The sequence below is a fragment of the Ceratotherium simum genome, chromosome 2, assembly GCF_057802395.1.
Source record: "Ceratotherium simum simum isolate JZ-2026a chromosome 2, ASM5780239v1, whole genome shotgun sequence".
In the NCBI taxonomy this organism is placed as follows: Eukaryota; Metazoa; Chordata; class Mammalia; order Perissodactyla; family Rhinocerotidae; genus Ceratotherium; species Ceratotherium simum.
Window position 1 is genome coordinate 28,587,725 of NC_141901.1, and position 15,666 is coordinate 28,603,390.

The window sequence follows — 15,666 nt, forward strand, 5'->3', positions numbered from 1 at the left end:
AATAAATAAAATCTTTAAAAAAAAAAAAAAAAGAATGTTTAAAAAAAAAAATGCATTCCATTTCCACTTTACTAACACCAAGTAAGGAAGGCATTAGATCATTTTACATATAAGGAAACACAGTGAAAGTTTATGTAACTTGCCGAAGTTGACATACCTGTTTATATATGCAGACTATGGCAAATAATTTTAGAATCACTAACTATAAGAACTAAAATGGCTGTAAATATGTTCTTCTTTTTATTACTAAAAATGATAAAAGAGTGTGAATCACCAGATATTTAAAGGATTTTGAAAAATCTAAGCAGGAAGTTACTAAACCTGAGACACTGGGAACTGGAGGGTTTGTACTGGGAGGAGTTGACACTGGAAAACAAAATAATGTAGTTTGAATCACACACTTGGGAGGTATTGCTGGCATTTGCACCAGGAATTGAAAAGATTTTTGAAAAATATAACCAGGAAATTACTAAACCCGAATGATTCAAAATCAGAGTTCTCATACTGAGTGCAATCAGCACTGGAAAACAAAATGATAGACACTGGATCAACCACTTGGGAATTAGTGTTTATTTTCATTTATATGAATTATGCCTTTCATTCTTGACTTGTTGAGGTAAAAATTCCCATACTTCCATTTTCTCAAAAATGGTTGCTATCCATTTTCACACGTAACAAAGCTGAACACTAAAAATTTATATACCTGTGTGATGTACACAACATGCTAAGACTCTATGAAAACACGCAAAATCGTAACAGAAGAATTCCTTGTGAATTTTATGGGAAATGAATACCAGACAGAGTAAAATAGTAAAATTATCTTTCAATTATTCCGTACCATTGATATTTAACATCAAAGAAATAAAATCTGAGAAAGAAAAAAAAAACAAGAAGGAAGAAGACACTTTGTACCTTTAATGCACGTGGGCATCGCAGGCTCCCAAGTACTGTCAGCACCACAGACCACTGTGTTGCTGCCACTGAGGTAAAAACCCTGGAGACACTCAAATACGACGGTCGCTTTGTAGTAAAATTTTTTTCCAAATCCTGACACCAGTTGTCCATTTTCAAGTACTGGATATACACATTTGACCACTGAAAAGTGGAGAAATTACAGAATTAATAGAAAGCTCCTTTAACAGAGCACCAGAAAAACTAGTGCAAAGTAGCAATTTCCAGTGGGAACAGAGAGACAAGGAATGAAAGGCAAGATGTTAATTTAAAAGAATAAAACTTCATGTGGGTATTTTAATTCCAGGTAAACAGATTTAGAGAAATCTAATAACTTTTCCCACCTAGAATAGACTGCTATTTTAGTTTACTGGCTTTCCTATACTTTTTTCCATTACTGACAAATTTGAGGAAAACTCTGACTATCAGATACAAATTCCAGGTAAGTTCAAAATCAACTTTCGATACTCTTTAGCTCTAGAGATTTTTTTTAAGGTCATGCAAACACCGATTACAGTACCCTGCTTTTTGAGAAAGGTAGGAAAGACTTTTGTGAGAAGGTAATACTTGAGCTCAAATTTAAAAGTTGAAAAGAAGCTAGCCATGCAAAGATATGCAAAAAGAAAGTTCAGAGGTAGCAATAACATACACGAACTGGGATGTTCACAAAATAGAAAGGCCAGTGGAGTTAGGGCAGTGCTTCCCGAACATTTTGGCCTGCAACCCAGAGACCAAGAAACACATTTTACATTGTAAACCAGTATACAAGCACACAGGCCTGAAACAAAGTGAGTACTTAGCCTCCATACTAGTGTACTCTGGTATTTCCCATTCCACTCTACTTCTGAAGAAGTAAACGCTGGTCATGACCCTCTAGATTGATTTCAGGACCCATTAATGGGTTTGGCAGAATTTGGAAAAAAAACAAAAACAAAAAAACACTAGCCTAGGCACTGAGTACAGGAAAACATCTTTTGAGATCAAATCTGAGCAATAGCTCAGGGCCAGATGATATCCAGCCTTTTCAGCCAGAAGAGTGCTCTTCATCCTTTCCCGAGGATCTGAATTTCCATCAGGTATCATTTCCCTTCAGCCTGAAGAACTCCTTTTAGCAATTCTTGTAGTGCAGGTTGGGTAGTGACAAATTCTCTTAGTTCCTGTATATCTGAAAATGTTTTTCTTTATTTCATCTTCATTTTTGAGGATTTCTCCTTGACGGAGAATTCTAGCTTAAGTGTTTTGTTTCTCTTTCTGCACATTAGCAGATATTATTGTCTTCTGGAGTCCACACTTCCTCCACAGTTTCTTAAGGGAAGTCAGCTGTCATTCATACATGGGGGTGGGTAAAATAAATATGTTTTTCTCCCTGTCATTGGCTGCTTTTTCTTTTATCTTTTGTTTCACTAGTTTTACCATGATGTGTTTAGTTTAGTGGGAGTTTCTTGGTAAATTTTAAAAATTTATTTATCCTGCTGGGTCACTGAATTTCCTGGACCTATAGGGTGGTTGTTTTAGATCAAATTAGGTAATTTCTGGCCCACATTTATTCAAATAATTGTTTATACTGTTCCTTCTCTTCTCTTCCTGAAACTCCAATCACATGTATGTTTGACTGCTTGCTACTCTCCCACAGGTCTGAAAGCCTCTCTCTCTCTTTCTTTAATACTTCTTTCCAAAGCATGTTGGATTTCTATTGTCCTGACTCCTGGTTCACTGATCCTTTCTCTGTTGTGCTAAACTGCTGTTAATTGCACTAATGATTTTCTTTAAGTTAGATTTACTAGACATAACTTACGTAAAGTAAAACTCACACTTTTAACTGTACAGCTGTATGAGTTTTGACAAATGCAAATAATCATGTAATTACCACCAAAATAAAGATAGAAAAGTTCCACAAGCCCCCAACATTCCTTCATTCCACTTTATAATCAACCCTCCATACCTCCTCGAACCGTCTGCCCTAACGAGGCAAACATTGATCAGTTTTCTATCTCTATTCTGTTGCTGTTCCAGAATGTCAGAATGGGATCACCGCCTCTGAGTATGGCTTATTTCACTTAGTGTAATGCATGTGAGATTTATTACTGCTGCTGCATAGAGTAGATGCTCATTCTGTTTTATTGCGAAGTCGTATCTCATTGCATGGATATATCACAGTTGTTCATTCATTCTCCAATTGAAAAACGTGGGTTGTTTCCAGTGTGGGGCGATTATGACTAAGGCTTTCATGAATATTCTCATACAGGTTTCTATGTAAACATCTGTTCATTTTACTTGGATTGCTGAGTTGTGTGTTAAGTGTATGTTTAACTTCATAAGAAATTACCAAACTGTTCCAAAAGGCTCATACCACTTTGCATTCTTACCAGCAATGTACACAAGTTCCAAGTGCTCCATATCTTGCCAGTAGATGGTATTTTTACTTTTTCGTTTTTATTTTTACTTTCAGCCATTCTAATAGGAGCATAGTAGTATCTCATTGTGGTTTTAAATTACATTTCTGTGATTACTAGTGATATTGAGCAATTTTACATGTACTTTTTTTGACATCCATACGTCTTCTTTGGTGAACTAGGTCTATTCAAATTTTTGCCCATTTTTAAAAAACTGAGATGTTTTCTTATTCCTGTGTTTTGAGAGTTCTTTATATAATATAGATAGAAACCCATTATCAGACATGTGCCTTGAAAATATTTTCTCCAATCCTATGACTCATTTTTTCCATTCTTGTACCAGTGTCTTTTGAGAGTAGGAATTCTGACCTTTTAAGTAGTCCAATTTATTAATTTTTTTTTTAAAGGATCATGCTTTTAGGGTTGTACTGAAGAAATCTTTGGCTAGGTCACAAATTTTTTCTATGTATTCTACTGAAAGTCTTATAGCTTTAGATTTTACATTTAATTGTATAATCTACTTTGAGTAAATGTATATGGTGCTAACATGGGTTGAGATTCTTTTTGTTCTTTTTTTTTGCATATGGATGTCCAATTGTGCCTGTATTTTACCATTTTTCCATTGAATTGTTTGTACATCTGTCACGAAGTCAAGTGGACACTTTTGAAAGGCTCTATTTCTGGGTTCTCTGTTCTGTTCCAGTGCTCTATATGGTTATGTTTTCACCAGTAGCACACTGTCTGGATTACATGCTTTATAGTATGTTTTATAATAAGTCTTGACACTAAGTAGAATGAGTCCTCTAATTTTTTTCAAAATTGTTTTGACAATTGCACTTCTTTTGGCTTTTCATATAAATTTTAGAATTAGTTTGTAAATTTCTACAAAAAGTTCTGCTGGGATTTTTATTGGGATTGTGCAGAATTTCTAGATCAATTTAGGACAAATGACACCTTTATTATATTGAGTCTTCCAATTCATGACCACTGAATTTCTCTCTAATTATTAAGGTCTTCTTTAATTTCTTTTATAAGTGTTTAGTTGTTTTTACCATTCAAATCTTGCACATGTGTTGTTAGATTTATATGCAAGTATTTTGTGTATTTTGGAGCTGTTGTAAATACTCCTTAAAAGAATTTCAATTTCGAATGGTTTTTTGCTAGTGTATAGACATACAGTTGATTTCTATAGGTTGATCTTGTGTCTTGCAACCTTGCTAAAACTTCAGTCTTTCAAATTTCCTACACAGACAATCATGTCATAAGTGAATAAAGTCTATTTTATTTCTTCCTTTCTGAAATGTATATCTATTTCTAAGTTTCACCTTATCGTACTATCTAGGACCTCCAATGCAATGCTGAATATTGTGGTGAGAAAACAGATCTTTGTCTTGTTCCTACCCTAGTGGGAAATAAATTAGTCTTTTACCATTAAATATAATGTTAGCTGTGGGATTTTTGTAGGCGCCTTCTATCGTGTTCAGATAGTTCCCTTTTATTCCTAGTTTGCTGAGTTTTATCAGGAAAAGATGATGAATTCTGTCAAATGGGTTTTTTTGCATCTATTAAGATGATCATCTGATTTTTTCTCTTTCTAGACTCTTGATATGGCAAATTACACTAATTAATTTCTGAATATGAATCATCCTTGCATTCATGGATTAAATCCTATTTGATTATGATGTATGCTTATATTTATATATGACAGTATTTTATTCGTTAATACATTGATAAGAAGTTTTGGTTCTATCTTCATTACGGATGTTGTTTGTTATTTTCTTGCAATGATTTTGTCTGGTTTTGGTATTATGGCAATGCTCTTCTTGTGACGTTAAGTTAAGAAGTATTCCCTCCTCTTCTATTTTCTTGAAGAGTTTCTGTAGAGCTGCTATTATTTTTTCCCTAAATGTTTGGTAGAATATCCCAATGAGCATGTGGGGCCTGCAGTCTGTTTGTGATAAAGTTTAAGTTATCAAATTTATAGGCATAAAATTGTTTGTTTTGTTCCTTTATTATCCTTTAAATGTCTGCAGGATATTTAGTGATTTCCTCTTTTTCATTCTTCATATTGGTAATTTATATCTTCTTTTTTTCATATCACACTGACTATGGGGCTATCCTTTTTTCTGTTCTTCTGCAAGAAAAAGATTTGGTTTCACTGACTCTCTACTTTTTTCTTTTCAATATCATTGATTTCTTTCTATCTTATTTATTTCATTCTGTTTCCTAGTTTTGGGTATAATTTACTCTTCTCTTTATTTTCTTAAGGTAGAAGTTTACACTAGTAATTTGAGACTTTTCTCATTTTTCTAATATAAGTATTTCATGCTATAAATATCCTCTATGCAATGCTTTTGCTGTATCCCACAAATTTTGATATGTTGTCTTTTCATTTTTATTCAATTCAAAACACTTTCTAATATCCTTTGTGACTGCTTCTTTGACTCAATTGTTAGTAGTGTCTTGTATAATTTTTATATATTTGGGGATTTTACAGATAATCTTTATTGGATTTTAACATTCATTCCATTGAGATCAGACAACGTACTGTGAATGAGTTCAACTTTTTGAAATTTGTTAAAAATTATCTTATTGCCTAGAACATGGTATTAGAGAATGTTCCAAGCGCACTTGAAAAGAGTAAATATTTCACTGTTATTCAGTGGTTCCTTTCTTTCAAGAGACAAATCCCCTCCATTGTCTCCCTGCTTGGTCATTCTCTAGTGCCTGAAATATTCTTTGTTAAATATGTTTTCTCATATTTTTCAGTCTTATCAGTAAGATAGCTACTACTTTACCATTTCCTATAGCCAGAACTCTCAGACTTCTTGTAATACAAGATAAAACTTTCTTAAATATTTAAGCCAATACGTGTTGAGTTTTTGGATGCTTACAAGAAAAAAATCCTAACTCAGGCATATACACAGGAATTCACAATGTAAAATTGGAATGCGAAGAATATGTGAGGTGAGGGGTGGGGAACTCTGCAACGAGAACTGTTTTGACTAAATTTGACCTATATTAAATTAAATTAGAAGTCAATTTAACAGGAGGAGGAAACACATATGACTGTTTTATTTACCTGTAGGTAAAACTATTTCTAAAGTATCTCTAAAGTATTTACAAATGAAGATAGAAATACATGGAAATTTTTTACCTTTACACTCAGGAGGGTCACTACTCCATTTGTCATTCCCAGAACAAACGAGCCTGCTCTCTCCAACAAGTGAATATTCATCTGTTCCATTTGAAGGATCACAACTATAAGTTACCACTTCATTGTATTTAAATTGCTCCTGGTCGCTTCTGGTGTATTTTCCATTTTGTATTTTTGGAGGGGGTCTACAATAGATCTCTTAAGAAGGGAAAAAAAGAAGGCATGAAAGGCAAAAGGAACGGTAAAACATGAAGACAGCATTAGTAAAGTCTTTCAAGAGTTTCATTAACATATGATTGTAAAATCTAGTCATGAATCCAATATCCATTTAGAAGAAGGATTCTATGAGATACTGTATCATCCCAAATTCAAACCATTAACATAGAAATGAACTTTCAAAATAAACCTATTTTCTTAAATACCTATATAAAACATCTATATGAAATATCTCCATTTATCTACAAGGTCATGCTGTCTTTTGTTCTCATGATAAGAGATGCTGACAATTTAATGAGAAAATATGCTTGTGATTAAAAATAAAACTCAGTGCTACTTGAAAAATGCTTTGTAATTTATAAATATATCCATTTGCTAAATTGGTGGTTTACAATTTTTATTGTTGTCTTTTTTCACTTTCATCCTTATGAGTGTAGGGTGAAATTTTCCAGAGGCTACAAACTGTGTGATAATGCAACAGACTGAACCCAGATGTCATCCTTTAAGAAAGATATTGAAGAGATTTGCGATAATGTAAAACAGTGCCACTATTCTATTTGTTTTGGAAAAATTGATGTTTCATAAAAATATGTCGCATATGTTAACACGTATTGAGCTTACTGTTCTTAAAAATGAATTAACAAATAATTATTTAAAATGCGTCCTAGTTTTAATTCCAATATAATGAATGTCAAGATATAAATCACATAAAGGAAACCTCGTTGGGATCTTTGTTAATTTCAAAGGGGAAAAGGGTTCTGAGGCCAAAAAGTGTGACAACTGCTGCTCGAAATTCTAAAGAGAGAATACACTTACCTTGACATAATGGGGGATTGTCACTCCAACTTGCAATTTCTCCAAGTTCACAATATAGAATTTTTGGTCCAACTAAGTTAAAACTAAAAGAAAAAAGAAAAACTTACCGTGTTCTTTACTACTTAACAAGATGCAAATAATAATGAACAAAAGTTTTATATGGTTGTTTTCCTGCCTGACAATAGTTTGAGAAAAGTTTGTAAAACAATGGACCTGCTAATGAAACCTGCAATTTAATTAAAGAGTTTCTGCATTTGAACACACATTGGCCAAGAGGAAAAATGTCTAAATAAATCTGTCATAGCTGTGCGTCTGCACTCTTTGCTATCTCTGGCAATCATATCACACATTCATTTCTATGCCCTTGCTCACGCCATCTGCTCAGTAAGGACAACAGGTGAGTAGAGAGAACAGGCCCAAAACCTTCCCCCCTGGATTCAAGTCCCAGCTCCATGACTGACTTGTTATTTGAGCTTGGCCAAGTCCCTTAATGTTTCTCTTGCTCAGGTTCCTCATCTATGAAGAGGGGCTATAGAACGAACCTCAGGGGGTGTTCTGAGGACTAGATGAGGTAGCATCTGGCACACAGTGAGTGCCAGCTAAGTTTTAGCTCTTACTAATGTCCTTTAGATCAGAATATCTAAGAATAGCTCAGGAATACTACGGGAGGAAATCTCTGATGGTTTAAATTCACAGTACTCTCCCTCCTTCTGGACTCGCATTGTAATGAGCATGAGTAATTCTATGTACTTGGTACTTCTCATTTTTGTTTTGCTTTGACATCTTTCTGGTTATATTGTGTTTCTCAAGAAGGCTATAACTTCTTGAGAAAAGTCTCTGTCTTAACCTTTTGGTATTCCTCAAAGTGCCCAACAGGCTCTCTCTCTATAAGTATTACCTGGATGTTCAATATTTTTACTTGATCAAATTAAAAAACAGTAACTAAAACAGACTGTACACACTTCCAGCGGACTCTTCCCCCAAGTCTTACTCACTGATTCTATATTAGAATATATTAGGAGTGGATTCTGGGATGATGGCAAAGTAGGAAGCACCAGGAATCTGTTTCCCACCTAGACAACAACTGCACTGGTAGAATCTGCCTGATGTAACTATTTAGGAAGTCTGGAGTCTGTTGATAGCTTGCAATTTCCCGGGGAAGACTTAGACAGGTAATTAGCCTTAATGTCCTTCAATATCAACTCCTAGCACAGTGGCAGCTACCCAACCCGACCCCTAACAGGCAACTGTGCATGTGTCCCTGGAGCAGCTTAGAAGCAGCCTGTAGGAGCCAGGCTGGGCAAAAAGGACTCTGTCCTCCAATTATCAGGGATCTGTGCTCTTATCACTGAGTGCTGCTTCTGATCACAGAGAAGCTGACAAAGGGGTGGGAAGCCATTGCTGTCACACCTACGCACACTTTTGCAAGCCCCTTCCATGCTGGCTGAAGTGACTTTCAAGGGATTTAAAGATCCAGCACCATTTGCTGCCCCCTTCATTTTTCACTTTTTCCCCCTTCAGGAGCCAGACATTACAAACTAGAACACTGAAAAGCAAATGCATATGAGGGGAAAATTAGACAGTGACTATACAGGTCCAGGGAAAGGCTCAGAAAAGACCTGAGAAGACCTTCAGTTTATATGTCAGGCTGATCCTCAGCACAGAGACACTCTACAACAATACAAAAATAAAACCAAAAAACAATAAAACATCAAGCCTTAGGAAAGGGGGATAATCTCTCTAGAGTACCGCATTATTGGATTCAAATGTCCAGTTCAATGAAAAATCAAAAGGTATACAAAGGAACAGTAAGTATGGCCCACTGAAAGGAAAAATAAATCAACAGAAATGGCTCCTGAAAAAGACCTCATGGTAGATTTACTAAACAAAGACTTTAAAATAACTGTCTTACACAGGTGCTCTTGGCGGCAAATCAGTGGTTTCCACTACTGCCACTATCTTTTCCTACGGTGAGAGGCTGAGTGGCAGACACAGAGATGCAGATCTTTATGAAGACCCTGATGGGCAAGACCATCTCTCTTGAGGTCGACTCCAGTTACACTACTGAGAATGTCAAAACCAAAATCCAAGACAATAAGGGCTTCCTACCCAACAACAGTGTCTGATTTTTGCAGGCAAACAGCTGGAGGATAGTTGCACTCTCACAGGGTACAATATTCAGAAAGAGTGCACTGCGTACCTGGTGCCAGCTCACCCAGAAATATTACTGCTACAGGATGATCTGCAAGTATTACGCTCGCCTATACCCCTGAGCTGTCAACTGTCGCAAGAAGTATGGCCACGCCAACAACCTGTGCCACAGAAAGAAGGTCAAATACGGGCTCTCCACTGGCTCCTCCTTTGCCTGCAGGGTGGCCTCCTGTGTGAGCCCCAAGGACCTGGGGCCTCAATAAAATTTGAAGGAAGAGAGAAAACACTATCTTAAAGATGCTCAAAGAAACAACAGAAGAACTGCAGAAAGTCAAGAAAACAATGTGGGAACACAATGGATATATCCATTAGGAGATAGAAAACATAAAGGAAACCAAAAGTAAATTCTGGAGTTGGAAAGTACAATTACTGCAATGAAAAATTCACTACAGGAATTAAATGCAGATTTGAGCAGGCAGAAGGAAGAATCACTGAACCTGAAGATAGGAGAATGGAAATTACTGAGCCCGAGGAACAGAAAGAAGATTGAAGAAATGTGAAGAGAGCCTAAGGGACGCACAGGACACTAACAAGCAGATCGACATCAACACTGTGGGACTCTCAGAAGAAAACAGAAAGAAAGGGGCAAAGAGAATAGCTGAAGAAATAATGGCTGAAAACGTCCCAAGTTTGATGAAACACATGAATATAATTATCTAAAAAGCTCAACAAACTCAAAGTAAGATGAACTCAAAGAGACCCACACTAGGGCACATCATAACCAGACTTTTAGAAGCCAAAGACAAAGAGAGAATCTTGAAAGCTGCAAGAGAAAACTGAATCATCATGTCCAAGGGATTTTGAACAAGATTATCAGAAGACTTCTCATGAGAAACTCAGAAGCCATAAGACAGTTGGCCAATAGACTCAAAGTGCTAAAACAAAGAAAGTGTCACCCAAAAATCCTCTATCCAGCAAAACTGTGTCTCAAAAGTGAAGGAGAAACTCAGGCATTCCCAGATAAACAAAAGCACATGGATTTCCTAACCACTAGACCTCCCCTGCAAGAAATGCTCAAGGGAGTCCTGCAAGGTGAAATGAAAGGACTCTACAGTAACTCGAAGCCATTTGGATAAATAAAGCTCTCCCTAATGGTAAATAAATGGGCAATTATGAAAGCTAGTATTACTGTGACAATGGTCGGTAACTGCAATTTTTGTTTTCTAATTTAAGAGACTAATCTTTCTAGAGTAAAGAAGGTAATTATTATTGTAGAAGCTAGTATTAAAATTATACGGGTAGAGGCTAGTATGACATGAAAATCCAAAAGGGGTGGGGATGGATCTGTTGAGGAGCAGTTTTTATAATTTATTGAAGTTACGTTGGTATAAATTCAAATTGGAGTGTTATAACTACAGGATGTTAAATGGAATCCTCCTGGTAACCACAAAGAAAATAGACAAAGAATATACACAAAAAGAGATCAGCAAAGAATTTAACCATTTCACTACAAAAATCAACTAAACAGGGCCGGCCCTGTGGCTTAGCGGTTAAGTCCATGTGCTCTGCTACTGGCAGCCCGGGATCGGATCCCAGGTGTGCAGCGACGCACTGCTTCTCCAGCCATGCTCGGTCCACGTCCCACATACAGGAACTAGAAGGATGTGTAGCTATGACATGCAACTATCTACTGGGGCTTTGAGGAAAAAAAGGAGGAGGATTGGCAATAGATGTTAGCTCAGAGCCAGTCTTCCTCAGCAAAAAGAGGAGGATTAGCATGGATGTTAGCTCAGGGCTGATCTTGCTCACACACACACAAAAAAATCAACTAAACACAAAAGAAAACAGTATTACAGGAAATGAGGGATAAAAAAAGCCAGAAGGCATATTGAAATGAAATAGCACAATGACAGAAGTAAGTCCCTCCTTTCAGTAATTACATTAAATGTAAATGGATTAAACTCTCCAATCAAAGACAGAGCTCGGCAGAATGGATAAAAGCACATGATGCAACTATACGCAGTCAACAAGAGATCACTTGAGATCCAAAGATGTAAATAAGTTGTAAGTGAAAGGATGGAAACAGTTATTCCACGGAAATAGTAACCAAGAGAAAGCAGAGGTGGCTATACTAATATCAGACAAAATAGACTTCAAACAAAAAAGGTTACAAGAGACAAAGAAGGTTACAAGAAACAAACACTATATATTAACAAGGGTTCAATACTGCAAGAAGATATAACAATTATAAACAGTTCTGAACCTAATGACAGCCTATCAAAAAATATGAAGCAGAAACTGACAGAATTGAAGGGGAAAATACACATTTCTATGTAATAGGCATTTCTATGATAATAGTTGGAGACTTCAATACCCCATTCACAATAACGAATAGAACAACTACACAGAAGATAAGTAAGGAAATAGAGGACTTGAACAACACAATAAACCAACTAGATGTCACAGACATATACAGAGCAGTCTACCCAACAGCAGAATATACAGTCATCTCAAGTGCACATGGGACATTTCCAAGATAGACCATATGTCAGGCCAAAAATGAATAAAACAAATTAATGTTATTAATAATACAATTAATTATATGACAAATAACATAATTATGTAGGCTACAAATTAATATAAATTAATTCACAGATTTAAAAAGACAGTTATTGTACAACATATCTTTTATAACCACAAGGGAGGAAGTTAGAAACAAATATCAAACAGAAAACTGGAAAATTCACAGAATTGTGAAAATTAAACAACATGCTTTTAAACAACCACTGAATTGAAAAAAAAAAAAGAAGAAATCACAGGTGAAATTAGAAAATACTTTGAGATAAATGAAAATGAAAACATAACATACCAAAACTTATGGCATACAGCAAAAGCAGTGCCAAGGGAGAAATGTATAGCTAAAAATGCTTACATTAAAAAAATTGAGAGATCTGAAATCAGCAACCTAACTCTACAACTTAAGGAACTAGAAAAAGAAGAACAAATCCAAAGCTAACAAAAGGAAGTATATAATAAAGATTAGAGCTGATAGAAACAAAATGGAGAAGAAAAAAACAACAGTGAAAATCAATAAAACCAAAAGTTTGTTCATCGAAAACATCAAAAAAATTGACAAGGTTGTACCTAGATGGACTAAGAAAAAAGAGAAAATTCAAATTACTGAAATCAGAAATTAAGCAGGGACATTACTACTGATTCTACAGACATAAAAAAATGTTATAAGAGAGCACTATGAAATATTTTATGCCAACAAATTGAATAACCAAATAAGATGGACAAATTCCTAGAAACAAAAAACCTACCAAGACTAAATCACGAAAAAATAGATAATCTGAATAGACCCATAACGAGTAAGGAGATTGAATGTAATGTAATCAAAAATCTCCAAAAAAAGAAAAGCCCTGGCCCTCATGGTCACACTGGTGAATTCTACCAAACATTTCCAGAAAAACTAATACAAATCCTTATCGAATTTTTCCAAAAATTTGAAGAGCAGGAAACTCTTCCAAACTCATGCTATGAGACCAGCATTACCGTGATACCAAAGCCAGACCAAGACACTACAAGAAAAGAAACCTACAGACCAATATCCCTAATGAACACTCATGTAAAAATCCTCAACAAAATCCTAACAAACAACTTTGCAGCACATTAAAAGGATTATACACCATGACCAAATGGGAGTTATTCCTGGAATGCAAAGATGGTTCAACATATGAATCAGTCAACGTAATATGCCACATCAACAGAATTGAGGGGAAAAAAACATATGATCATCCCAATTGCTGCAAAAAAGCATGTGACAAAATTCAATATGTTTTCATGATAAAAATACTCAACAAATGAGGAACAGAAGTAAACCACCTCAAGATAATAAATGCCATACATGAAAAATCCACAGCAAACATCATATTCAACGGTGAAAAGCTGAAAGCTTCTCCTCTAAGATCAGGAACAAGGCAAGGATGCCTGCTTTTACCATTTCTATTCAACATGGTTCTGGAAGTTCTAGACAGAGCAATTTGGAAAGAAAAAAAATAAAAGGCAACCAAATTGGAAAGGAAGCAATAAAATGATCATTGTTTGCAGATGATATGCTCTCATATGTAGAAAACTCTAAAGATTACAGGCACACACAAACACAAAAAAATTAGAACTAATCAATCAATTCAGCAAAGTAGCAGGATACAAAGTTGATAAAAAAAAATCAGTTGCATTTCTATAGTGTATTACATTTACCCTCTAAATGCACATTTTTCATAAATGCCCAGTATTCCCAATACATACTATTAAAAGAGCCTCATAGAACAAAGGTTATAAATAAGTACTAAAAGAGCCCCATAGAACAAAGGTTATAATTAGGTGCTCAGTACCTCTTTTTGAGATGCTCTACTCCTTTGCAGCAGTCTCAAAGATAAGGTTTGCCAACTTAGAAATCTTGATGAACATTATGGTCCAGGCTAACCAGGTCTATTTTGGTCTGCTGACACCTTACACAGCTATCTTGATATAAGAATATCTTTGGATGGCAATGCTACATCCCATTTCCATAAACCCCACTTCAACTCTGACAGTTGACCATTTTAAATAGGGTGCACTTTGATGTCAAGGATAAAGTCACCATGGTTACTGCATTTTTAATGCTTGTGACAGGCTTATTATTACATACAGTATTATACAATTTTGCTTTCCTTCAATTTAAATTGCTTTCTATTAATTACACATCTTTTCAGTCTCCAGAAAATGCCCAAGAGTTGTCCGGCTACAAGTAGAACTTGTCACATAGTAAGCAAAATGAAATCAACTTTATGGGAACGCTTAAGAAGAGAAGCGAAACAAAAATGGAATTTATAACATTTACCTTATTTCCTCTAAGGAGCAACTTACTTACCCCTCATTACAAGCATAGTGAATCTGTGAACCAAAATCCAAAGTTCCATTTACATGTTCTACTTTGCCATTTACGGGTTCTGCTGGCTGTGGACATGATTTTCCTAAAAGGTAATTTTCAAATTCATTCTTTTATGTGAATTTTAAAACAGATTTGAATCCAAATCAAAACTCTTCTTTTGAATTCATGGGACTATTATTTATTTTCTTTAACTATTCTAAGGCCAAACTTAAGATTCAGATCTACCTAGGTAACCAACTGCCAAGAAAAAGATTCTCTGGAGATTTTTCAAAGCCTGAAAATATACATTGCTCTCTAAAACCTAAATTCACATGAGAAAACCATCATTGCAGTAGGGGAATATACACCATAAAATGTGTGACTATCTCTAAAGCGATAAAAAAAATACGAAATAAGTTTTGTTTGCTTACTTGTACAAGCCTCCCGGAGAGTTTTCCATGTGTTATCAGACTGACAGACAGTAGAGGTAGGAGGAGGAGGTCTCTTGAGCACGTATTCTGGACGGCACTCATATTCTATTGTGTCCCCAGGCCTAAAAGAGGATTGAGCGACACCCTTCAGCTTCATAGAATTGAATGTTGGTGGATCACCACAGGCATCTAGAAAGAAGAAGATAAGAACACAAAAATAGAGCATTTTACCTCTTTCACCAGCCCGGCGGCCGGTAGGTAGTACAGAATAAATGGAAAGGTTCTCATCAAGACGTTACATGACTGGCCCATGCTTTTACCCAAATGGTGACACTTATGGATGATGTCTCTCGCTTTATTTTAAATAACATTCTATCAGCTTTTGGTTTGTTGGGGAATAAGGTGACTTTTCATTCAACAGTAAATTTAAGACACAATATCAATGGTTTTAGTTGGAAAATATAGAGGTATGCATCCTTCTCCACTTTTTGTAAATTCATTCCAAAACTCACCTCTCCTCTAAGTCTTCTATAGCATGTAACACTCTGCTGGGATTACTCTTTCATAGTTGGAAACACAAACTCATGACCACTTGTCACTTCGGGCTCAGTCTCCTCTCACAAGGCAAGTTCCTAGAGG

At 35.6% G+C, this 15,666-nt stretch overlaps 1 protein-coding gene and 1 pseudogene across 7 annotated transcripts in view; one reads left to right on the forward strand and one right to left on the reverse strand.

Moving 5' to 3' along the window:
- Nucleotides 1-15,666, reverse strand: part of LOC106800999 (membrane cofactor protein-like) — a 59,021-nt gene that overhangs the window by 31,585 nt on the left and 11,770 nt on the right. For all 7 annotated transcript variants that reach the window (XM_087439760.1, XM_087439721.1, XM_087439728.1 and 4 more), the window contains exons 2-6: nt 15,028-15,216; nt 14,597-14,699; nt 7,534-7,616; nt 6,502-6,699; nt 913-1,095 (exon numbers count right to left, since the gene is read on the reverse strand). In XM_087439760.1, coding sequence (XP_087295886.1) covers nt 913-1,095; nt 6,502-6,699; nt 7,534-7,616; nt 14,597-14,699; nt 15,028-15,216 — 756 coding nt within the window. The remainder of the gene's footprint in view (nt 1-912; nt 1,096-6,501; nt 6,700-7,533; nt 7,617-14,596; nt 14,700-15,027; nt 15,217-15,666) is intronic.
- LOC106800978 (ubiquitin-ribosomal protein eL40 fusion protein pseudogene) lies at nt 9,531-9,947 on the forward strand (annotated as a pseudogene).